Source organism: Lepisosteus platostomus, chromosome 11 (genome assembly GCF_059453375.1).
Source record: "Lepisosteus platostomus isolate fLepPlt1 chromosome 11, fLepPlt1.hap1, whole genome shotgun sequence".
Taxonomy (NCBI): domain Eukaryota; kingdom Metazoa; phylum Chordata; class Actinopteri; order Semionotiformes; family Lepisosteidae; genus Lepisosteus; species Lepisosteus platostomus.
In genome coordinates, this window is record NC_142621.1 from 2,357,201 (window position 1) to 2,382,778 (window position 25,578).

Here is a 25,578-nt window from a genome sequence, read left to right on the forward strand (position 1 = left end):
CGCTCGCTGTCCTGGTGCTGACTGCCTCTGGACCTGTTTTCTCATCTGCGGCACCTTCTGCCAGAATCTCTCGCTTTGTCTTGTTGGCTTTCAGTAAAAAGAACCTTTTGTCCCTTTCTTGTGGCACTGAAGGCCTGATACTCTTGCAGTGTTTCCAAGCCAAATACAGCTTTTTATTTCATCCCACGACTGCCACACAAGGGGATCCTGGTGACCTACATTTGCATTTGTTCTCTGACCCACATAGGGGTCTAATCGTGAGCCAGGAAAGCCTGAAGGAACCCGAGTTCCTCTGTCCTTTTAATCAATCAGAACACAGCGCCGTCGCCACTCAAGTATCACCTGCATCCCCAGGGCCTGCGACACCCACTAGCAGAGGTCTTCTCTCCACCCACGTGACCCTCCGTCCTGAAGGCTCCACTGCTGAGTGCTCTCGTTGCCCGGACAGGCAGGAGGAAAAGGCCTCTCAACAGCAGTTGAGCAGTTTAAAAGTAAAAAAGAGCGGAATTTCACTGGCAAACATGGGCGCTGTGGGCACTCTCTACCCAATTCTTGGAGTCCCACCATTAGCTGTGAAAATCTCACCATCTCGCTGATGACTTGGGAGAAACTGTGTGGAATGTGAGCTGTGTCTGCAGGACCATCCGATGCCTGTCATTATAGCCCAGGCTTTTCCATCCTGTTTTTAAAACAGCAAGTCTCAAAAGAAAAGGCAGTACATTTGAACACAGTTCGGTGAAGGGCCCTAGGGGCTTTGCTTTTTGGATAAAGCAGAGAATCTGCTCAAAGCTTTTTTTGTTGCACTTTGACTTCCAAGTGATGGTACTGATAAATGATTATAGCTTCTGGAAGGGTAATTGATTTGGTATGTGATAATGCCTTTAAGATGAACACATGCTTGTGTTAATGCAGAGATCCGGTAGGTGTTTTAATAGCTGCATTCCTTAAGCAGCAGACAAGTGAAGATGTTCTTTGGAATACTTTTTTAAAGTTAACGAACTGTTGGCTCTTCAGATGTGCTGTGTTCTCACAGGTATCGCAGAATATTGGACTTCTCTGAGCTGGTGTCATGTGTAAGGGAGCCATAATCAGGTTTGATATTTTTTGATAGCTTGCATTGTTTTTCAAGCACGCCAAGAGCAAAGTTAGTACTGGCAGCGTTTTATATACACAGAAACACAAATGGAGGCTCCCTTGAGAGCCCTCTGTAGACTACAATGGCAGTTATGAAACTTATCCGAGATGCAACACAGTAAACTTGAGGTATGTTTCGGCACTGCTGTCTTAACATGAAAGTTATCTTATAAGTATGGAAAACAATTATTATGCTCTCCTTGTGAACAACGAGACGCAGAAGAATAAATAATGGCGAGATGACACTTTTTATGAAAGTGATCCAGTGTAGCATCAGGATGCCTTCGTTAAAGCATTATTGGAGTGTCAGAACACATTACAACAACATGGAACTCTCTGTAGCAGTTTTCAAACTTTTTTGTCGGCAGCATGGTGCAAGTACTTTTAAAACGTGCCCCGTCCATGTGTCGAGTTCTTCCGGGAGGATTAGTGTTAGTTCCTCGAAAGGTTGTTGGTGTGGTTTTTGGTGTGGAAAGGCTGCTTTATGGTGACCCTTCAGGCACCTTGGACATAATGTGTGTGGAAGGGCTTAGGGGTGATCTTTTTGTGTGAGCAGAGGCTTTCCTCTTGGTAGTTCGAGATTCACTGATGACTGTAGTAAGAGTGGAACCTTCTAAAGAGTCTAATTTACCTGCCTAATTAACGCCAATAACAGGTTCATGGGTAAAATGGAGATCTCAAGGTCTCGGTGAAAGAGTCTTGCTTCTGTGGCCCCATTTAAGTGGATGAGGCCTTGAAGGGCAGAAGGGTGACTGTGATGGAGCTTAGTCTTTTGTGTCTTTGAAACGAGCAGGACGGTACTTTTCTTCAATGTATCAGCGTCAAAGGGGCAGGGCCCATTGCCGGTTCTTCTTCTAAATTTGTTTACTGTAGATCAGATCGGTCTGAAAATCTTTGATCACGGACTCTGTGTTGGGCTGCCGGAGAGGAAAGGTCCTGAGCCCCATTACAGCGGCGGATCATCCAGCTCTGTGTGCTCAAGAGTTCCTTCCTAATTCCCTGTGGACTGCAATTAAGATGACATAATTTCATGAAAAATCGTTTCTGTGCTACGTGCTGTGCTTCACTTGGAATATATTATAATCATAAAGACTTACTGTACATGCATTATGTAAAATGCAAAATCCTATTATTTCTATCACTATATAATATCAGTCCCACAGGCAGCTTGTGATGTTATAATGAGGACGAGAAAGACATTGCTCTCCATTGACTGCTCCACTGAATTTCCTTAAACTGCCAAGTAAGAGTAACATTAATAATTCATCTCATTAAAGTGTGTAATTAATCCAGAGATGCATAATAGGGAGGGACCTGAGCAGAAGGCTGTTGCAGGAATCGTCAGAGAGTGTTATGAAGACACCTTTGAGCCCAGCTGTGATGGCATCAGCGCTTATAGGGTAGTACAGTGCAGTCTAATCTTTTCTAATCCATTATTTATTACAGTAAAAATGTAAAAAGCTGTAATAATGGGGGCAGGACTGCTGGCACACACAGTTACATCTGAGGTACCTCAGCTGAACACCTACTGCTAATACAGTAACAATGTATAGTTCACTGCAGTATTCCTGAAACCTCTGTATATTTAATAATGTACACCTAACGCAGGGAACTCTGCTGTCTGGTGCTACTGTAAAAGGTCTTTTAGTGCAAAAACGAGGTTGTTAAACCAATTAGATTTGGAACGGGGAACAGCTGGAATATAAACATAATTACGGGATGCTGTGAATTTGTTACTGTCTGTAAAAGGAGCTTTTGTCATTTAGCGTGAAGTAAAATGGTTTAAAATGACCAGTTGTACTGTGCATTTTTGAGCAGGGATCTTGGGCTCAATTCCTGTTCTAACTACAGTCTCAGTTACATACCTGTTCTCATTATTTAATTAGCTGCAAAATTGTAATACTTCTAACCTGGCTCTGGGGGTGATTTATACAGTAGGTAACTATACCTCTAATAAAGTAAATATCTCCTGCAACGAACAGTAAAGACCTTAAGAAAAATCCAATATGCTTAATTTAGAAAATACGTTCTTAAGTTGGAATACAAGCTTTAAAAAGAGCAGATGGACATCATGCAGGACTTAAACGAATCAGAATGAAAGTGTTTGCCATGTTGTGAAACTACGCGTCTGCTAGTTGTTTTGCTTACATTTTAAAGGTATAATGGTTTTAATTGCTCCTCTTATCAAACGTTATGATCCATACACTCAAGCACTCCTTGGGACACCAAAATTCAAGGGCAGGTTTTTTATCTGGAAATCCTGATACAGCAGGTACAACAGGTGATTGTGTCCTTATCTTATCTTTGTCAAAATTCCTCAATTCCATATGTGGAAGAGCCTCTTTAATTCTTGGTAAAAGATCAAGCTTTCTTCACTGGTATAGAGAAAATAGTTATTTCACTGCATGAGCAATTTTAGGCTAAACTTACAGAGAACAGACATCTCTTTTGTATATATATGCTCTTTGAGCATCAAACGAATCCTATCACTTATATCCGCTGCAGAGTCACAAAGAAATGATCAGAAAAATGATCGTCTTTTCTGTAGCAGTTGCACTGCCATTTTATTGAACAGGCATGACACAGGCAAATTCATTATGCGGATTAACAGTTGTCATTTGCAGGGATGATCGTCAGGGGACCTGCTGTGAAAGTCATAGGCTTTTAGCATGTGTGGCCACCACTGGAAGCAGTACAACATCCTGGGGGATTGTGCAATGTTACTCTCTCAGAGCCTGGACAGGCATGTGTCTGCTTACAGTCTCTGCTCCCCGGGTGCTGCACGTCATCCCTCTTCCTCCTGCAGTGTTCAGTGGGGCTCAGGTCCGGTGAGCTGTGTGTCCCTCCCTCTCGCACTTCGCTGGGAAGTCGCTGGGTTGGGATGAGCTTGCAAGAGGAGCAGCCAGCATGGCCCCACAGAGAGCCCCTGCTCGATCCTCCTAGCAGTCGGGTTTCCCCGGCGCCAGTCCATCTCGTGTTCCCGGCGGCGGTCTCTCAGGTCTCGGCCATCGTCGACGGCCGATGTTTGTGACGTCTTGCCAGGCTAGACATCAACAGTGTGCCAGCTTCATCCAGCTCAGAGCTGGGCCACCATCATACCAGTGGCACAGAGGAGTATTGTCCTTCATAAGCAGAGCATTTTGGCTCCTTGAATGGGTTCGATCACCTTGCTGCCTGGTGGGCCTCATCTTTTTTCCACTAGCGGGGTGATTTTGTGAAAAAGCAACAGTGACTTTTCAGTCTACCAGTGTGGTGACTGACTTGGCACACAATGAATCAAAACGACACCAAAAACATTTAACCAAGGTCCAAATTCTGTATTCTGCCGTTGATTTCTCTGAAAAACACACGTGTTAAAAATAGAAAAGGTTTCTCTTGCTCTTCAGTGTATAACCAAACCGAAGCCTGGTGGGGTGTTTGTGATTTCGCAAACCAGGCGATGAAATGTCCCCCCCCCCAGTTGCGACGGATTGACAGGACTTCAGAGTTTCAAAGGTGCGCGGTAGAAACATCAAGGGAGCATGTTAATAAAAGTCTCAGCACTTCTGTTATTCATCACAATAAAAAATCAATTAAAATGTTTTTCAGGTTCCTTTCCGGAATCAGTGAATAGCCTCGAAGAAGTGTGGCGCAGGAATAGAGGACCTTTTCTATGACAGAGAAACAATATGATAAAAGACTCCCGTTTGTTTTGTTTTTGTTTGGTCCAATAGCATGTGTGTGGTGTGAAAAGATGGTAAAATGTGTGTGTGTGCGCTGACAGGATCAGCACACAGTAGTTCAGGCGTTTGGAGGCCACATGGTTGCCATGTGTTTGTGTGCTTGTGTGGGGGCTTTCTTTGGGGGTTAACCCCCCCCCCGATAAATAAGCCTCATGCAAATCAGAGCGTGTGTAACAGGTAGACTTAAACAAATGCTGTCAGATGAATTCAGTGTCTCTCATTGTCACTGCTGCCTGCCTGCGTTCGGAAACCCTCATCTGCTCCAGATGTGGTTTAATTTACTGCGACTTGGCTAATTACAGTAATTAAGGATTAATTACTGTTAATTACTTTCACATAAACTCATCGCCAGTCAAAGAGCGGAGCCTTATGAAAGCTGCCACGCGAGGGAACACAAACAGGGGCGGCCTGCGAGGCGGCGGCGGCCCCCCGTTATCCGCGCGGAGGGCCGGGGAAGGGCCTGGCCTCTCCCCACTGCCTCGTGTCGGAGCGAGGGGGCAGCTCCCCGGTCGCCTGGAGCGGCGTCGCGCGGCTCCGCGATTTACACGCCAATAAACCGCGGTGCTCGGCCTCGTTCGCCCGCTCCTTCCCTGCGTCTCACGCGGGAGCTGCTTGTGACGAGCGCGGCCAATTAAGCTGAGCATTTCTTCTCACGGTCGCTTACTGCGTATAAAGTGCTGTACCACAACAAAACAAAAACATCGGTGGAGCATGTTGGTGGTGCAGGTCACAACGCGCTGCTTCCGGAATATTAAAGAAGGAAAAACGGTTTCTCCCAAAGCAGTCCTCAAGGCAAGAAATAAAATCCCAAATCGCACCTCACGCCTGACATAAACAATGCAGGAGGAGGGAGTCACATTGATCATGTCGTTAAAGGAAAAACAGGGACTAATTAAATGAAAATGAGTTGCACACAGCGGTACCTAGCTGTGCAAGTGTGGTCATGTGTGTGTTTGTCTGACGGTATGTCATCACCTCAAAAAAAAAACAAAAAGAACGGTTTTACTAGTAACGATAAGTGTCTGTTTAAATTATGAGGGGGAATTTTAGGATGGCTATACTACAGGCAGTGCCATACTGTTGTGAACATAATTAATAAAGCCTAGCTAATTACCCTTAGGAGTAGAGATTAAGTAGAAATGACCCCTCCCTTGGTAAACATCCCCCAGAAATGTGGGATAAATGACAAAAATATACTTTGGGCTGGCAATATTAGATTTGGAAAATAGACTTGGCAAAAAACACGCATAATTAATTCTGACTTGGATCAGCGTCGCGGCCTCTAAAAGGGATAATCTTTCATTTATAGTTGATGAGTTCAGTGAGAGATCCTCCCATCGGCACGTGACAGGCTGTGAACAGGGGGATCCCGAAGACGACAGGAAAACAACCGGCAAGGCCCTTAAATTCACGGGATCTCGACCGGTCGACGGGGGAGGTCTTAGGACAAATCGATACTCCTCAGGAATCCCCAGAACCTATTTGGGATTTATGATGAGGGAGGAAAAAGATCACAATAAAAATAACAACTGAGCTTTCGAATTGAAATTAAGTGTATCTGTAAGAGGCCCAACACCGCTTTTTATTAAGGACATAAGAGAGGGGCTACAGACCCAAGGGGGCCTTTCACTGACTGATCCCCACATCTTATGCAGCCATTTCTTGGAAGAAACCAAGGTACAGTGTCACCTGTGACAGCGTGGCTGGGAAATGTGGCCCAACCGTGTGCGAGACCATCTTGCGTGAGATTGGAACCGAAGCCCGGAGAACCGACTAAGACACGAGCGCAGCCCCTCAGTATTAGGAATTAGTACAGCACTTTTCCTGCGTACTGCTGTTTCAGACTGTGACATAGTCGTTTGACCTTTTGAATGAATGGCTTTAATAAGGAGAGGCACTCGAGGTGAGGGAGCACTGTGGACTTGACAGACCCATCAGCACTTCCCCTCAGGACACAGAATCCCAGTCTGGGATACAGAGCTCTGCTCCAAGTGCAGACAGGCTGAGATAGGAGGAGTGCACAGTCTGATTGTGCTCTGTGCTGTTAATGAGTAGAGGGTTATTCTTTCCAGAGCTCTCTTTCAGGTTCTATGAAATACCTCTTTGCATCTCATGCACAAACACTCACTAATGCAATGCATTTAAGCTACTGTATACAAACAGCTTTTTGAACACGTTGATGTGCTTGGTATTTGCATAATCTTAAACATGGCTCTGCAGCTTTTTTGTTGTTGAATGCTTGCAGTGCAATAAGTTACTATCGTTTAACAACATTGTTGACGTCGTTTGGATTTGAATTAAAAAAATCTTTTTACGTCACCATTATGCATTTCTTGCTTAATTTTACAAGAAGCCTACTCGCACACTTAGATTTTATTTGAAGCCTTAGGACATTCAGACTCCATTTACTGAATGTGTAGAACATTAGTCTGATTAGATCAAGTGGATACATTATATATTTTAAGACACACTCACAGGGGGGAAAAAAAACCTTAAATGTCTCCGGGGCTAATCTATTGCCTATTTTGAATAAAGAATACCATTCTTTTAATGAACCCCTTTCACTTAAAATAGGGGGTAAAAAATCTCTTTCCTGTAGCGCTGACTGCTTCATTACAGCCTGCCCCTAGGCCAGGTTTGCCCTGCTTAAACTCCCGATGATTGTAATTACCATTATTAGAGATAGCTGCAGGGGAGGTGTTGGAACACCAAGCCGGGTGTGTGCCTGTCCGCTCGCCTTGGAAGTACTGGTTGGAAGCTCTCGGGACTGCCGAGGACAAGAAGCCACCAAAGCTGGCTAATGTGATGGCTGTCAGGTCCACTCACGCCAGCTGTCAGATGGAGAATTCGCCGGGGTTCATTTTTTTAATTGACACCTTACTTTCTTATTCCGTTTCGCCCCCCTCCCCCCCCCTCCTCCTCCTCCTCCTCCTCTTCCTCCTCCTCCTTCCCCCCCTGCTCCTCTATTGTTCTCTCTGCCTCCCTTCGCTGCTCAGGGTCTGAAGCTGCAAGCGGGGCAGGGAGGAGGCTGCCTTACCCCCCGAGGAGCCACGGTGGCTTCGAAAGAGCAGCCCAAGTTGTTGGCCTAACCGGTTTACTCCTCACTTCATTTGCTCCATTGTGGGAGCAGGCCGTGGCGGTCTTGCTCGGCTGCTATCAGTCCTCCGGCGCGTTCCGTACTACCTTCATGCTATATTGTTTTCGTAGCTGCTAATGCATTAATAATCATCCTTTTTTTCACCCCCCCCACCGTCGAGCTGTGTTCCAAGATGGAATTTTAGGTCACGGCATCATTGTGGCAGATACTGAAGGAGCTAAAAAAATAAAAGATGGAAGCAGTCCGCTTAATTGCAGTGGGTATATTGTGTTTATAATTGCTACCAATTTTCCCTGCTTTCAAAAACAACTTAACAAATTAGCCCGGTCTGTGACATTTATTGAAACGTGGAGTTAGTGCGCAAATTCATCATCCGCCTCAATGTTCCCTTCTGTCAGAGCTGCCTAAATCAGCCTTTTAAATAAAATACCCCCGTTTTTTTTTTTAATTCAGCGTCATTGTGTTTCGTTAACTTGTTTCATCGGGAAGACTTGTGCGTTGAATTGCACAAGACTGAGTTATAAGCCTAATCTCTGTTTCCACAAGGTAATATTGCCGTTGCGGTAGGCGCTGGATATTTTCATTTTGTTAAATTTGGAAAATAGTTCTTCCCAAATTAATGTGTCCCTTTTTTTCTGAAGAAAAAAAAGCCTTGCATTTTTGAATAACGGAGTTCCTCAGTCAAAAAATAAACACGCTTCAAACTATTGTCATGTTGAAATAGTTTAGGTTCCCTGTGTGTGATGTGTGTACCTTAAATATATTGGCGTGTACTGGGTGTACAATGTGCACTGTACATTCTTAACATTTTCATAGACTGTAAGCGGTGTGTGCACGTCGCAAGTAGACATGTAGTGCTTAGATTAAAATTCAAAGGCAGACCAAGTTTGGAAAGTTGGAATGTGTTCTGCAGAAAGAAGAAAGTGTCTGATTTTAGCAGTCTGATGGCTGTCATCTTATGCTGTGTGTCTTTTGGATCCTGTATTTCCAGTACATTGCATTACTATAATGAATGATGCTGATGGTGAATTAGCATGTAGCTGTCACTTTTGTTCTGGTCTCTGGTATGTGACAGGCCATAAAGTGATTTATGAACTGCTAAAGCCACAATGAAGTGCTCCTCCTGAATCCCCAAAGCAAACAAGCTGTACTCCTTCGTCACCATAAATTCTACAAGCATTGCAGGCTATAGTGCTCACACACAAGGGTTAATCGATTTTCAGCCTTCCTCTTCTGATTGAACTTACTGAAAATCAGCGAGTCATTGACACACCTACTGCAGTACGAGTTCTGCCCCTTGCGATGCTCTCATTTCTGAAATGCGTACCAAAGAAATCATTTGAGCTTCAAAAATAGTCATTTCACTGTGTTGAATATCAATTGTATTGAGTAACTGTTTTGATTGGGAGTCTACTGTTAATCATTTTAAATTCATTTCTAAATTAATTTAGTCATTTTTGTAAATTTTTCAGGGGTGGGCTCCTTAAAGTAAAAAGTAAAATTGAGGTGCATTAATATTTGTCCTAAATTTTTCTTTCTTTTTGTATCAATGTGTGCTGTTTTAGGGGCCTTAAGGGAAAAATCTTTGGTCATATGAAGTTCTACCTATGGAACATACCTTAACAATAAAGAAAGGCATATTTTTTTGTCTTCTGCCTGTGTGGCGGGCAGCTATTTTAAATAAATAGTGTGAGGGATTAATAAAAAACAGGGTCCAATACTGATTTGTTTCATTTTAATGCCTTTCAGGGTCTATGAGTGCTGAAGAAAAATGCCAGTACTAAATTTAAATAAATTTCAGTGTGTTAACTCTGGTTAAATTTCATGTATGTATTGTACGTCGCCCCGGATAAGGGCCCCAGCTAAGCAAATTAATAATAAATAATATGGTACTGAAATAAAAGCAGCTTTAATCTCTCCTGGCAGGTACTGAGCACTGGAAAGAACCTCACAGAGCTAATGAATGCAAACGGGCACACAACAAAGGAACATACGGAGCAGGATAAGCCACTCCACACCCCAGCAAAACCTCCTAAATATCAAAATACGCTGCCGTTCCGCAAAAACAGAAAGTGTGGGTTTCGTGCCTCTTCCCTGTGCCCCCACCAGATCTGTACAAATGGGAAACTACAGCCGCCTGTTTTGAGTTATGGCTGTGCAGCTGCTGGGCATGGCGTCCTCTTAGATGTTTACAGTGCGACGTGGGTCTGTCGGAGGGCAGAGTTCGGGTCTGTCATGGTCCTGTGGACAGCACTAGCCATCGGTTCAAGCATCGTGTTCTGTCCCTGCAAGTTTGACATTGATTGAGTCGTTTTGTCCTGTGTTCCTTCGTCTGTAGACCTGAGACCTGTATTTGAGGAGTAGAGTCCTGTTAATTTTAACATGAGTGAAAGACCAGACCAACAGAGTGAGAATAGAGAGGGAGATGTGCTGTATACTCCTTGTTTGTGTTTTATCGTTTTTGTATTTTGCTTTCATAGAACTCTTTACAGGAACCCAAAACTGCAAGGGAGAATGCAGTAGCCAGATGTAATTGTCCGTCTGTGTGGGTATCGCGTATGTGGAAGTTCAGGAATGATTAAAATAGGTTTGGACGCAGTGTTATTTCACAGTGCTGGTTTGTCCTACCGTCTGTCTGTTCCCAGGCTGCCCTGCTCAGGCCAGTGGCTGGCGTCAGTGCGGTGCTGCTAGTGCGTTCATGATTTTTTTTTTCTTCGTGAGGAGTGGATCACGTTACGGTATTGATGTGAAATGGAGCTGTTCCAACAGCCAAGTACCTGCCAGTCTGAGATGGGAGAACTTTTATCATTTCTGTCAGAAACATCACAACTTGCTTGTTTGACCATACATCTTCCTAATTGTGACAGAAGACTCCAACATTATTAATTAAACATGGTTTAATTTAACAGCTTCGCAAGAGAGAAGGAGTGGCTGATATGTCTTCCACGAGGCTACAGTTTTTTATTTTTTGTTTGTCTATTAATATGATATAGTTTCTCAAAGATTTGATATTGCACTGTCGGAAAATAATGACCTGGTTTTGCCGTGTGGATTGTAAAGATCCTTGTTGCTTTATACACAAATGCAGCAGAATTCCCTTATTTTCTCAATTAGTCATTAAAATGCAGGGTGGCCTAAAGTAATTTAAATATTTCATTCTGCCGGCTGTGGATGCACAGTGCTCTGCAGATGGTGCTTGCCTGATCCTGCTGGACAGGGTTCAATTACAGATGAATAAAGAGAACCCAGATTTCTTTTGTCGCTGTGCAATTAAAGCAGCAGAGACTAGGGGTTAAGTTGCACTGACACGGGTCTCTGTTTATCGCGGCACGATAAATATTTTAACATCAGGGTCCCCTAGCTGGAGTCGGCAGCCTCTCCAGAGCAGCTTGTTAATGGAGACAAGGACAGTAGTGAAAGTCACACTTTGTATCCAAACAGGGTGAGGAGGGGGCTGTTACAAGGGGGTAAATAAAATCCTCTTTGGGGCGTAATGCCTTTTCGTATGACAATAAAAACAGATGTTTCCTGAGCTCCCCTTCCCCATCTAAACAAACAGGCTTGAATTGAAAGTGTGATCTGACGTGAAAGCATAAAAAAAGAAACTCTCTCAGAGTCCTACACCCCGGCTTTTATTAAATATTGATTCGATCCATAAAAGGCCAGACGCCAGAAGCGTGAAATCATATTGTGCGATTGTGGTCTCCCGGCCTTTTGTGTAGAAGGAAGAGCCGTGGTCCGAGCTGGGATTGTGGAAGTGGGGCGAAGCTGCGCGAGGGGGTGTCCTTGCTGACCTGCCGTGACCTCTCGCCGCTTCCTGCTCCTGTCCTGGGGGCTGGCTGCCAGGGCAGGGAGGAGTTATGCTCCCTGCAGCATGGCCTGGGGCGTGGGGGGGGTTTGGGGACAAACTGGTCTATGCGCAGACATGGCAAACCAACCCCCCCCCAAAAAAAATCAACAGAGCAGTCTATGAGGCTGATGTTTGCTTTCAAGTTTAATTCTCATCCACACGCAGCTGACTGGAAAGGAACTACTGGGTAGTTCCTGCCGGTATCGTAACCAGACCCCCTGAATCCAAGTGTCGGCAGAAGAGGTTGGCTCAACGGATACCAAGTGGGATTCGCACATCAGCGGTCGGGGAGAAGAATTAAGGCTTGTCTAACAAGTCATCTTTGAAATAATTCCAAGTGGGAAAACACATCCATTAGAGACTTCAATATTTCCTAGAAGTGCTATTTTCACAGAATTAGGGACGGTAAAAAAAGTAGATAATTGTTTATCCCTGGGAGGAATGTTTATGTGCGTCTGCGGGTGGTTAAGTAAGTTCAACAGCACTCCAGTTGGGAAAACTCAACAGACCTAAGGCTGCCAGCATTAGGACAAATCAATTAGCTTTGTGTTAAAGAATTGAAATAAAGTGGCTTGAAATGGTTAGTGTAATTATGACCTACAGCAAAGTAAATTTTGAGGAAGCAGGGTTTTTATTAATTGTATTTATTTAAGATAATCCATTTCATGCTTTAAATGGTGTGCTGTAGGACAAGACTGGAATAAATAAATCATCATTTAGCTTCATTAAACTTTGTTTCCAGTTGAACTGGTCACACTTCAGATCATTCACGATATCTCGTACTCAACCAGTTTTATTTATTTCCGAACCTTGGTGGCTGGTGGCAGTTTTGGCAGACGTCACACGTGAATCTAGCTGTTCATGAAGATGGTAATATAATGGTTGAGAGCCACCATATCAGACACAGGTCTTAGCGCTGGCTTCCACGGGTCATGAAACATGGATTGGTGAAGAATATTATTATGAAATAAACAACTAGGCTGTTCAGCTAGCATTTGTGTCTTTCTAAAACATGCAAGCAATTAATTCATGTTTTCAGCTTGTGGAGATGTATTAAATGGCGAGCTATATTGTAATTATTATTAGTAGTAATCAAGCAGTAGTAAAAGAGTTGAAATAATGAGGCTTTAATCTTAGGGTTCACACCCTTTATTATTCATTGATCTGCTCTGCTCATCATCAGTTCGACAACGAAGGAGCTGGTTGTAGCAAAATTGGTAATGGAATGGCTTGGCAGGACTGTGGGTTGTGTTGAGTGCAACCACATCACTGGGTAGCATGTTACAACCCCTTGAGTGAAGGAACTTCCTCCTGTTCTCCAATTTAAGTGCGCTTCCATGTAGTTTCGACTTGTGACCTCTGGTCTGTGTTGCACTGTTGATCTTGATGAAGTCCACTGGGTTGATTTTGTCATTCCCCTGAAGGATCACGACCACTTGAGTCAGTTGAGTCCCCTTTCTCCTTGCTGTCTTCTCAGTTCAAGGCTAAAGAGATTCAGTTCCTTCAGCCTGTCAGCGCAGAGCCTTCCCAGGAGTCCTGGCATATTCCTCGGGCAGGCACGAAGAGGTGTGCAGTCCTGGCTCCAAGTGCTGTGGTCCCGATGGCCCAGTGGGTCTCTCTGAATCACCTGGTGGAGATGCTTGAGCGTCGCCGTGCTCGCTCGGTTCAGTTCTGTGTCCCTGGAGGACGAGTCCAGCCCAGCACTGCTGTAGACACACGCAGGACAAAGTGTGCATCAGAGTGAAGCAGCAGAGCAAAACGCTGCCGCAAAACACTTGGCACTTTGAGTCTGAGTCTCCTTTTAGGTTTTTTAAGGTATTTCAAAGGGTGAATTTGAAAGGTTTTTTTTAAAAAGAGATCAGAGCACACTAAAAAAATGTAGTGTTTCAGTTCAGCTGCTAAGGGTCTCCAGGGTAGCCCCGCAGGCTGACAGAGGCTCCTCTGGCTTGAATCCTTCAGCTGGTAAAATGAGAGGAGGCAGGAGTTGCCTCACGCTTTAGGTGGATGAGCTGGAGTGGAGACACACTGTCTCCTGCTGCCCCTGCCCCTGTCCGATGCTTCTTCGTGAATGGCACTCGGATCACCGGGAATTTCAGTTTTTAACTTTGCAATTTTTATTTTCTCATTTAGGCCCATGCACTTCTGTGTTCTTGACAATTTTTTTCTTTTTCCTGTTTTACAAGGATTTGCATGCAGAACACGAAAGCCACAAGCAGGATTGGATACTTTGCCTTTTTTGGGAACTTTTCCAGGTTTCGGTTACAGTGGTTTGGTTGCACATACAGTACTACAGTGTCGACGGATAAATTAATTTTGTAATTTCTTTGCTTTGCTTTTAAATCCCTTAAGAGCAGTGCATATGAACCGCAGATTTCATGTGTAATGGAAAAAAGTCCAGGTCAGGCATTGCTGATGCCTGTAGTTTGTGCTCTCAGCTATCTGAGAACAAACCCTTTTGTAGAGCCTACTGCTCAGCCATACATGGCAGGCAGCAAGTCTGTGAAAGACTGATTGTGGGAGTCGCTACACCAAGTAAAATAAACATTTCTAAATGCAAAGCCGAGGGCTGGCAGATACAAATTGAAGTGTTGCATGAGCAGAGTGAATTTTTCTGTTCAGTTTTCATATGACAGTCTAGACGTGTGGGGGAAAAAATCCCGTTCTTCATGTGCACGAAGGTTAAAAGTTACCTCTGAAAGTATTTTTCCCAAATACCAAACTTTCTACCTTACTTGAAGTTGCAGGTAGAGTTTTTCTGCAGCTCAGATAAGTAGTTTAAATTCCGAAGCTTGATTTAACCATTGTTGTTTATTGTTTTAAAAGTTGGTTTTGGTGGCTTGTGAGAATACACCTAAAATCTGCAGATAAGAATCTTGTGTTTTCTGCGGAGATTAGCTTCGAGTAATGGATCATTAGACCGGGCTCACCTTTTAGGGTCAGGGGCCTGACTGGATCTTTACCCGGTCTGATGAAGTGAAGGGTTTATTTATCCAAGAATAAAGTGGAGGATATGTTTATTTTTTTTTAGATCCGGCATGTTCCTGTTAGTATGCTTATCATATTACGTTGTGAAGCTTTGAACGACGAGCTTGTTTTCTGCGTTCGTGGGTGCTGGCATGTTGTTCGAGCTCTTCTTCCAGACTGTGAATCGCTGGGGTTGAAATGGTTTTCCCCCATCAAAACGTACTGGCGAGTTCAAAGAGGGGAAACGACACATTGCTGTTTTTCCTGAAGGCAGAGCCCTGTCCATCGAGTTGTTCCTTTGGGTCTGAAGGCTCAGGGAGAGAAAACAGGATCTTCGGATTCTTCATAAATCACGTTCCAATAATGTTTATAGTGACAAGCGTTCTGTGTTTAAAACTTAATTGGTGGTACCACAGACCTATTGGAAACAGATGACGATGGGGTCAGTGTGTAGAGGACTTGGGTTTTGTGGCTGTCCTACTGTAGGTAGTTGAAGGTTTTTTTTTTACCTTGTCAGATGGTTTGAAGGACTTGTGCTAATGAAACAGGATGTTTGTACGGTCTGCAGATCCCAGGAGTAATCAGGCCCCTCCTACTCCTCCCAGCTAAGAGCCTGCTGCCTGAACTCCTGACCTCTCCCTGTTAGAAGAAGTCTTGACATTTATGGTCGCATACAAAAAGTAAAAGAAAGACCGCGAGACTGACTATTTGTTGATACAATTATTATTAATATCATATATTAATATATGACTGTTATACAAGAGCTCGGGGTGCATAACAGCTTTCTCACTCCTTTCGACAAACATAAAGGGAGATCTTAGAGATCTTTTCATCTTCAAAAAGCAGCTTCAGACAATCTCTGTGATTTTAGAGAAAAGAAATTAATGAAAGATGAAAAGCGGAGCATTTAACACACGAAGGCTCCAGATTATATAGTGTGAAGAATTCAGTTTGATTTGTTAATATAGACATCTAAGTTTTTAATCCTCTGAAACTATGCGCTGTCACACACAAGAATGTTAAGGGAATCATTTTTTAATTGCAGTTATTGCAAATCATTCTAAAGTAATCTACAGTGGAGCATAATGGGGGGTGCATGACAGCTCTTTTGTCTTGGCCTCGATTCTGGCCTGGGACACCTTCTGGTGGAGATTGCATGTCCTTCCTGCATGCGTTCTGGTTTCCCAGGGACATGCTGGGTGGGTTAGTGGGTGAGGGATGGCTGGCAGGGTACATTTTCACCCTTCCTTCGTGTGACTGACCAAATGTTTTGCAACATGAGTCCTATGACTGACCAAATGTTTTGCAACATGAGTCCCATGACTGACCAAATTGAGGTGTTGCCTGCATGTGTCCGGTCTAACTCTGAGAGCCCTTTTGCTGGATTTCAGAATTTTAATGACCAAAAAAACACCGCTTCTTGCAGGTAACCTCTGAAACCAAGACAGCCTTTCCTTTCTCTGTGATCGAGTGCGAAAGAGCGACCTCTAGTGGAAAACAAGGTCAGCAGCAAACCCTCTGCAAGCTATGCTGTGGGCTGCTTGGGATAGATTTACAGTTACAGGGCAGTAACGTTCAGCGGGAAAGCATTTCAATACTCAGCGAGTGCATATAAAACAGACAGCCCTCTTGCCTGTAACTGTGTCCTTGTGCTGTAAGTGTAGGTGAACATCCACAACTGAGGCTCTGGTCACGGATGTACAGATAATGGCTTTAAAAATGAATCACCGGTCTGAAAAAAAAACGTCTGGCTTTATACGGGAGAAAAACAGTAAACATGAACTCCTCCTCACTGTATTAAATGTAGCAGAGACTCCCATTTGCTTAATTATTGTTGCTCCATGAAACGTCAAGAAAGTACTTGACATTCGACCACTTTTGGAATCGGATGTGTTTATTCTAGGTTTGCAATTCCCAATGTTATTTCTGTTGCGCATTTATAATTTTTCAGCCTTTTAAAAATGTCATCCTTTTTTTCAGGTGTTACTGCACTTTAATACTACCTTCTAGGTGCCATGGAAGAAATTCCTAAGCTGCACATACTAAGGTCTTTCCGCTGCCCTGGGGGCAAATTGCACACATTCCTGCATAATGAATTAGGTGGACATTTTGCCCACCAAGACTATTGGGCCCACATTCTCTGCTGCTCTCCCTGAAAATACTGGAATTGCATTTCAATTCCAGGCCCTGAAAGCACTGATGTGTGTGTGTGTCTGTGCCTGCAAACGTTCCGGGTCTTTGGGATTGTGGCTGTCCGTGTCACGAAATAAACCTTCAGAGTCTCTGGAAATGTTTTAACTGATGCTGCGAGATTATGATTAGACTACCTTGTACGTCGCCCAGTACCGCATGCCTCTCTCTGGCTCTTACTGTGTGACACAGAAATGTGCCACGGTAAAAATGCTCGTGATTTATCAAGCGGAGGAGCTGTGCTAAGTGAGGCAGCTGAAGGCAGAGCTGCTGTAGTGAACTCAACAAAAGCAAGTTCCAGTACCGGTGAGAAACCAGATATAATGAACCAGCTAATTAGCCTGCACATGTGTGTGCTGGGGGGGGGGAGAGAGTGATCTCTCCCTGTGCCTGCCTCCCTCTGGCAGCGGGCCTGCCTCTGTGTGCGGAAGCAGCAATGCTCCATCGCTTGCACGCCTCTTGCTTTTCCAGAGGCCCTGTCCCGAGACCTCTCTCTCTGGCTCGCCTGCTCACCCCCCCCCTCCCTCCTCCCCCCATCTCTTGTCTTGCAGTGCTCAGCATCCGGGGCGCCCAGGAGGAGGAGCCCCCAGACGCCCAGCTCATGCGCCTGGACAACATGCTGCTGGCCGAGGGCGTGTCGGGGCCGGAGAAGGGCGGCGGCTCGGCGGCGGCGGCGGCGGCGGCGGCCGCGTCGGGCGGGGCCGGGTCCGACAACTCCGCCGAGCACTCCGACTACAGGGCCAAGCTGTCCCAGATCCGGCAGATCTACCACACCGAGCTGGAGAAGTACGAGCAGGTAAGCGCCCCCGGTCCCCCCTGCCCGCGCCCGGGACCGCGTCCCACCTGGAGCTTCCATCCGATCACGGCATGTTCGCATTTCAGCACCGCTGTCCGCTTGTCCGCATCGCCCCGCCCCCCGCCCGCTCTAGCCAGACCAGGGGCTCTCGGGACAGGGAGCGCCCGTAAAGCTCCCCGGTTTGTTTTTCGCTGCCCTTCCTCTGGTTTTCATGAGTTATAGAGGACCCCCTGTTCTACTGGCACCCCTAGAGTTATAGCACCTCTATCACTCTGCCACTGGAGCCCAGCAGGCGCGAGCCCGGCCAGTACCTGGAGGGGAGACCTCCTGGGAAAGCCGAGGCTGCTGCTGGAAGAGGTGGCAGGGGGCCCAGGAGGGGGCGCTCACCCTCCAGTCTGTGTGGGTCCTGATGCCCCAGTATGGTGACGGGGACACTAGACCAGAAAGAGGCTCCGTCCTTCGGGTGAGACGTAAAACCGAGGTCCTGACTCTCAGTGGTTGTTAATTCTTGTCGTTTTTTTAAAACGCTGCATCGCGTGCAGGCGGGGTGGTGCTCCTTCAGTAGGAGAGCGAGGGCCCCCACCGCCTCCGTCGCCGTAGTCTCGCGCTTTCGCATGATGCTTCGTCCGCGAGGGCTTCCCGGTAGCGTCGTCTTGACTTCTCCCTGCCGAGCCCCGCCCGGTCACCCGTGGCAGTGGGCCTGTAGCAGCTCAGACCCAGCATCGGTCGACAGGCGTGGATCCTCATCACCACTCATCTAGAGCTGTCCGACTGCAGGCGATCACACTGCCATTTCCACTTTCCCGCGGCACTGCTGTACTACTGAATTGATGAATGCAAACTGAATTAACTCCTCTGCGGATTCTGTGCACCTTGGTTGCTCAGCATGGGTAGAACATTTGATTTGAAAAAATCTGTGTGATTAGCTGGATTTCGCAGCACGTGATGTCTGGATGTACAGGTACTCCCGGACTTGCATCAATCAGTCTGTGTATCTTCCCCGTGTTCGCAGTTTTACCTTCTTAGGCTTGGCTGAATGTTATTCCAGTGATGTGAAGGGTGCTAACTCAATGAAAAAGAGCCATTCAGTTAGTCCACAAGCGTGCACTCTTAGTATTAAAGTAAATTTGCATTAGTACAGTCCTAGTACATCCTTAGTATAATAATAAGGATGATGATAACAGTTGTGAGCCGCACAGTGGTGCAGTTGTTAGTATTGCTGCCACACAGCACAGGGGCCCTGGGTTCGATTGCTGGGGTGCTGTCTGCGTGGTGTTTGTGTGTTTGCCCCTTGTTCACATGGGTTTCCTGCCACAGTCCAAAGACATACTGGTGGGTTAATTGGCTTCTGGGATAACTGGTCCTGGTGTGAGTGTGTGTGTCTGTGTGTCCTGTGATGGACTGGTGTCCTGTCCAGGGTGTGTGAGTGTGTGTGTGTCTGTGTGTCTTGTGATGGACTGGTGTCCTGTCCAGGGTGTACCCTGCCTTGTGCCCACTGCTTGCTGGGATAGGCTCCAGCTCCCCTGTGGCCCTGTATTGGATAAAGTGGTTTGATAATGGATGGTTAATAGTTGTAATTGTGAATGTGTTACTGTATATAAAAGTGCTTTTTAAACTTAAAAAATTCAACTCAATTAAGGTTGTGTGGCAACCCTAAATAAGTCGGGGAGTACCTGTACTTCTATCGCTTGTCTGTCTGTGATGCTGTAAAAGTATAATCAGGAAATGTGGGTTCTGGAGCTCAGGCTGTGCTGGTGTTTGCAATGGTAACTCTTGTGTAGTTTCCCATGGATTTGTTTGTTCTGTGGAGAGAGCGTTTGAGATCGCGGTCCCACAGAAGGAGGTGGCCCATCGGATAACAGGGTTGCCATCGACTGGTTCACCTACGGGCAGTTTGAAAGAAAGAATAATCCAATGGAATGAAGGTCCCGCCATCACATGTTAACAATTTGTATGTTTAAGATGGTATCCCTGTGCGGAAGGAGTGGCAATCCGAGTTTCTCAGGAAATGCTGCCAGCGGAAATCAGGTACAATTCTTAGTCCACATTTCTTCTGTATACAGTCCGGTAGCGAGGCTTTGATGATGTTTGCGAACTGTTACGCTGTCGGTAGAAGTAAAGGAACAGAAGATGGCAACCCTGACTCTGATCTGCACTCTTTCAGTAGCTCTGCATGGTAAAGCATAGACATGCGTGACCTGTCTTCTCTACCTAAAATGTCACGAGAGGTTTTTTTCCCTCTCTCCTGGTGGCACCTGCACTAGTGGCATTTAGCACAGCAGAATGAAATATTACCTTCTCCCGTGTCTGATCGTTAAGCTGATCACAGCTGAGAAGAACATTATCTGCCTTATCAGAAATACTCCTGAGTGTTTTTAGCTTCTTCCGATTAACAGTTGCTTTAAAAAAGCATTAATCAGGTTTGTTTGATGTAATATATTTAAAAAAAAACAGATCACCGGCGGTCACTTATTCATTGGCTGCTGACTGATCATTGTGATTATTGCATATTAATGCCTTTTGCCTGAGGTGGTGTTGCTTCATTGTATTTACAGAATATAAGAAAAATTGTTCACAGTAATATATATGAGGCCTTTGACTCGGCTATATTTTACTGCTGTTTATCCTTCCCTGGTTATTAATATTGGTGCTGTGCTGGATGTGAGTGTTTCACGAATTCAGTGTGCACCCATTTTCATTTACAAATAGGAGACAGTAGGAGACAGGCATTTATACCACACCTTCTTAGGCTAAGACTTATTTCAGTTGGCATTCTCATCACAGTGACTGTGCTCCATCCTGCGTTAGACAGTCCAACCTCCTCAGTGACGCTGAACAGGAGTCCCTCTCCTGCAGTCTGAAAGCATCTGACCCTCCTTCTGCAAAAACGAAATGACAGTGAGATCAGGGCAGGTTCAGACATCAGCTCTCTGAGCCCACACTGAGCTCAAATCGTCAGGGGAGAAACAATCCGTAGTTCCTAGGGGTCTGTGGTTACACAGACGCTTTTAGAGATAAAGTGTCTTTAGTATTTGCTTCTTTTCCGCAAGTCAAGTAAGAGAAAGAGGGCATTTTTCCCTTCAGTTCATCTGTTTCCGACGCGTAGTCCTGGTTTGGTTGCGGGGCTGAGTTCCGTGCATGCGTCGATCGTTTTTTATTTCCCGCACGCTCCAATGCTGCTGCGTCTCACATGTTGTCGCCCGACAGTGTCCGAAGTGACGAGTGTCGTTAGAATCGGCGGCTGCAGTCACGCCCAGCGGTTTCGTCCAGCACACCTGCACACTCGGCTGGCGAATACCGCACGTGGTTTCTTCCCGGCCTTGACTGTGAAAGAGTTTCTTTCTCCTCCAGGGTGCTAGGATTTCCAGACCCCCACCCCTCGCTTATGGCCTTCCTTTGCTGTTGTTTTTTTTTCTTCCAGGCCTGCAACGAATTCACCACCCACGTGATGAACCTGTTGCGTGAGCAGAGCCGGACACGCCCCATCTCCCCGAAAGAGATCGAGCGCATGGTCAGCATCATCCACCGCAAGTTCAGCTCCATCCAGATGCAGCTGAAGCAGAGCACCTGCGAGGCCGTGATGATCCTGCGCTCCCGGTTCCTTGATGCAAGGCAAGTGTGCAGAGGTGGAAGAGAGCAGCTCGGATGTGATTCGGCTGTACCGGCCCCAGAAGCCGATTGTACTGCTCAGTAAATCGTAGGGTTTTGTTCTGTCTGGTGCCATGATTTTTGATTAACATGGTTTGGGGTTTCGTGACCTGCACATTTTTGTGTGTCAGGCACAATATGGAGAATTAAATTCCCAATATCCTTTTTTTATTCCGTCCCGCCACTTGTGTGAATTAGCACAGGCAAGGCCCCACGACAATTTTAACAATCACGAGAGCCCAAAAACTGCTGCCTGTGCAAAAATCTCCAGCCTTCTGCACTGTGCCTGGCATTTTGGGTTTGCTTTGTTATTTTTTGCTCTATTTTGAAAGTATTTTGTGAAAAAAAAACCTGAGCCAGAGGGAGTGGCATCGTGTTCAGTCTCTATTGTTCCAGTTCTAGATGGCTTCCAGAAGGCTCAGTGTGCCTTACCTAATGAGAGCACATTTAGGTGGACTAATTAATCTTTCATCTTTAAAACCCCCATGCTGTGCACATTTACATGTTTGATGTGTGTGTTACAGGTCAGGGAGGATGATTTGCCATATTTTTTTTATCCCCGTGGCAGTGTTTTGGCTTTTAAAAAAGGCCCTTACTAGATGTTTTGTGCCTAAATGGTTTCTGCTGCCCGGGTAGATATAAGATATACTCCTTTAATTTAAAATGGCTTAAGAATTATAAACAAGAATGCCTCCTGGATGATTTTGTCATAAAAAAATAATGTGTCTGTATTTTTTGTTTTTATTTATTCAGTTTTATTTAAATATATTATTTGTTTGGATTAGAGCTCCATTTAAAGACATGCCTCCAAATTTGTGATGTTAGAGCTTCACAACTCCAGTCCTGGAGGGCCAGAAGGTTTTGGGTTTTCTTTGTGTCTGAGCCCTTAAATCAGTAGTCAATTGAACTCAACACTTGCTGAACTGGACAGGTTGGATTCTTTCCTTGCTGCTAAGAAGCTGGAGATTTAAGAGAGACCTCTGAGTCTTACCGGACAACAGCAGTCCTAGAGGACTGGAGTTGGGCGCCCCGGTGGCAGAGATTTGTATGTGTTGATGAGGCAGGTGTGTTATTGGACTGGCTGTGATTTTGTCAGGCCACAGGCTGCCCCTTCCACAAACCAGCGTGTGCTCACACCTGCAGCGTTCTCCTGTTTTCTGTGCGTGCGCTCTCCCCAGGCGGAAGAGGCGGAACTTCAACAAGCAGGCGACGGAGATCCTCAACGAGTACTTCTATTCGCACCTCAGCAACCCGTACCCCAGCGAGGAGGCCAAAGAGGAGCTGGCGAAGAAGTGTGCCATCACCGTTTCGCAGGTATCCCACGCCGGCACGCCGCCGCCGCCCCTTGTCCCGTTCCCGCAGAAACAATCCGTTAACTGCAAGACGTGTCTGCATGGGTAAATTAAAAAAAAAGGAGGGGATGGATTTTTTACAAATATGCCAAGGGGGGAAAATTTCTAAGTCAAATTGGTTCGTGTTTTCATCCCCAAAAGCAACAAAAAATAATAGCCTTTGTTGTTACAGTCTATTCAGGCTTCAATCCTTGGTTGTGTTTTTTTTTATACCCAGTCGCCTTTGCTCTCGCGCGTAGGGAGAGCCCCTCCAGCACGGGGCTCGTGCCTCATTAGGGAGAGCGTTACTAACGCCGGGCGCGTGAAATGGACTTTGAGGCCGTGTCGGCTCGCGCATCGTGCTGATCTTGCGGGGCCTGCGCGGCCTCCTTCCCTCTGGCCCTGTGACGTCACGAGACCCCCTTCGTGGAATACGGCCTCGTTCTCGATTTCACACCATCCCCTGTCACTTATATTAAATTCCGACCTGAAGTACAGCTCCGTCTGGTTCATGCACAGGGCGAGATTAGATTTGTATCGAGTGGAAAGAAAGTTTCTCATTTGGATTCCGTTTCCAAAGGAGGATGTGCTGAAGCCCCGGTAGATTTATTTTGTATTATTATTTCTCTTGGAAAATTAACATCGAGATCAGGATGTAGATCTCAATAATAAATATAAATAAGATTATATTTTGCACAGTGAGTCTCATGGGGTATTAAAAAAAATGAATAAACAGACTATAGTTATTATTCTTTGTCGAGCTTATATATGGTAAAAGCACTTATATATTTCCTAGTGTATTATGTTTGTTACTGTCCCAAATATACCAATAAATCTGTCAGCATAAGGATTCTTTTAAGCAGGAGCAACATGTTTCCTTGCATGCGAGTTGTGTTCAGTCTGCCCAGTTTTGTTCGGAAGGCTTATCCGTGTGTAGGCTTCCTAAGATGTGATAAACGACATCCAAGCCTTGCACTGAGTGAGCGTACAGTTTTGCCTCCGCCTCTAAGGAAGACCAGCCTCAGGCGTGTATATTAGGCAGCCCGTTGATAAAAGAGAGAGACTGCGCTTCTATCTCCCCGCAGTGCCCTTAAAGACGAGCTCAGCTCACGAGGAACCGGGTACAGATGTTAACCTTGATGTAATTCAGATGCAGCACCCGGGGAGGCTGGGGCACGCGTTATTTTCTTTTTAAAAAAATAGGAAAATATTTGGTTTTGTTTTAAATTGATTTAGATTGCAATTTAATAGCCAGCAGTTTTCGCTGGGTGACAGGAGGTCACAGATAGGTCACAGTGAGTGAACCAAAGATTCAAAGGAGCACCAGAACTAAAGACCCGTTGATCTGCTAAACGGCACGCGTGCGTTTCTTTGTTTTTTTTTTGTTTCCCCCAATCCGAAGGTGTCAAACTGGTTTGGAAACAAGCGGATCCGGTACAAGAAGAACATCGGTAAATTCCAAGAGGAAGCCAACATGTACGCCGCCAAAACCGCCGTCAGCGCCACCAACGCCTCCGCACACGGGAGCCAAGCGAACTCTCCGTCCACCCCGAACTCGGCAGGTCGGTGCGACCCGCCTCCCGAACCCGGCGCAGCTCTCCTCTTCGGCACCCTGTGGCGGGAGCAGGGCTGAGACAGCTCGCGGTCGCCCTGCACAGCAGTAGTCCAGTCGCACCCACACTGCGTTAACACCGCGGCCTGTTTTGACATCTTCGCTGGTGCGCCGATGTCACTGCTACTTCAGACGAGGAATATTGTAATTATCTCGTCCACGTAGGACAGGAATGCAGGGATAGGTGTTCCTCAGGGATGGCACGTGTGTTTTGGAAGCGTTCCCGTCTAGACAAGAGCAGGGGCACTGCCGGGCACAAGCCACTTCACCGTGGTTGTGCGGAGGCTGCGTATATTGTGTCTTTATTAACACGCTACATGTGGTTCTCGTTAAACCAGTGCGAAGTCATCTGAAGCTGAGAGTGAAGTTTATAAAAGGGGATCACGTTTCACAGCAAAACCTACACCGTTATACACCGACTCTGGAATATGTGTGTGCTTTATGTCTTAATGGCATATTTGTATTAAAAAAAAAAGCCTATAGTGACCAAAGATTAGCTAACCTGGGCCCCATTCCAAAAAGCAAGTCTCTGGCCTTCATTGCTTTACCTCTTAACTAATCAAACCCCCATCCTCTCTGTTCACTAATACTGCCCTTTTCTAACCTTAGCTGAGCTTCCATGATTTAAATTATGCTTTCCCTGCGTCAACGTGCACCTAACTGCAAGGTAAATCTAGTTTTGGCCACTAGGTCGTGAGTCTCTTAGCCTGTTCTGTAGTGGTTTTCCATAAGGCCTTCAGTATGTGATCAAGATGATTACAGGGCACTTGAGTCACGTACAACTTGCTTAGATATTAGACACCTAAAGAAGGCACAACACTCAAAACATTTCTTCATTTTATTTTTCTACCTTAACTTGTTCCTTAATTAAGCATCACTTACTGTTAAAACAAAGTTCAGCCCTTGTAGCCACTGTGTTGCAACAAGAGTTATTTATTCAGTTCAGGTCCTCCTGCTCTAGGCCTGTGCCTCCGACACATGTGGAGCGCTCCACAGCTTTGCTGTGGTTTTCCAGTGTGGGGAAATTATTGCAGGCAAATAGCTGAATCTGTGGAATTAGCACCTAATTACATGAGCGTGTTTACAAAAGTGCTAGCGTGTAAAGAAATATTTTCCGGTTTGTTTGATTACAACCCTGCAAACTAAAGATTGACAGATGGTTGGTAAGGCTGTTTTAGGAGACAGAAACGCCAACTTGTCTTGTAGCCTTCTATGGCATTGTCCCTTACTCCTA

The 25,578-nt window shown here is 45.6% G+C and overlaps 1 protein-coding gene across 5 annotated transcripts in view; it reads left to right on the plus strand.

The window, feature by feature from the left end:
• The window catches only part of LOC148651756 (pre-B-cell leukemia transcription factor 1), an 83,496-nt gene that overhangs the window by 48,136 nt on the left and 9,782 nt on the right, over positions 1-25,578 (plus strand). For 2 of the 5 annotated variants that reach the window (XM_088597825.1, XM_088597829.1), the window contains exons 3-7: positions 17,509-17,753; positions 19,716-19,781; positions 21,175-21,365; positions 22,580-22,715; positions 24,135-24,294. In XM_088597825.1, the coding sequence (XP_088453951.1) occupies positions 17,509-17,753; positions 19,716-19,781; positions 21,175-21,365; positions 22,580-22,715; positions 24,135-24,294 (798 nt within the window). The remainder of the gene's footprint in view (positions 1-17,508; positions 17,754-19,715; positions 19,782-21,174; positions 21,366-22,579; positions 22,716-24,134; positions 24,295-25,578) is intronic. The other 3 variants (XM_088597826.1, XM_088597830.1, XM_088597827.1) reach the window with 2 other exon arrangements.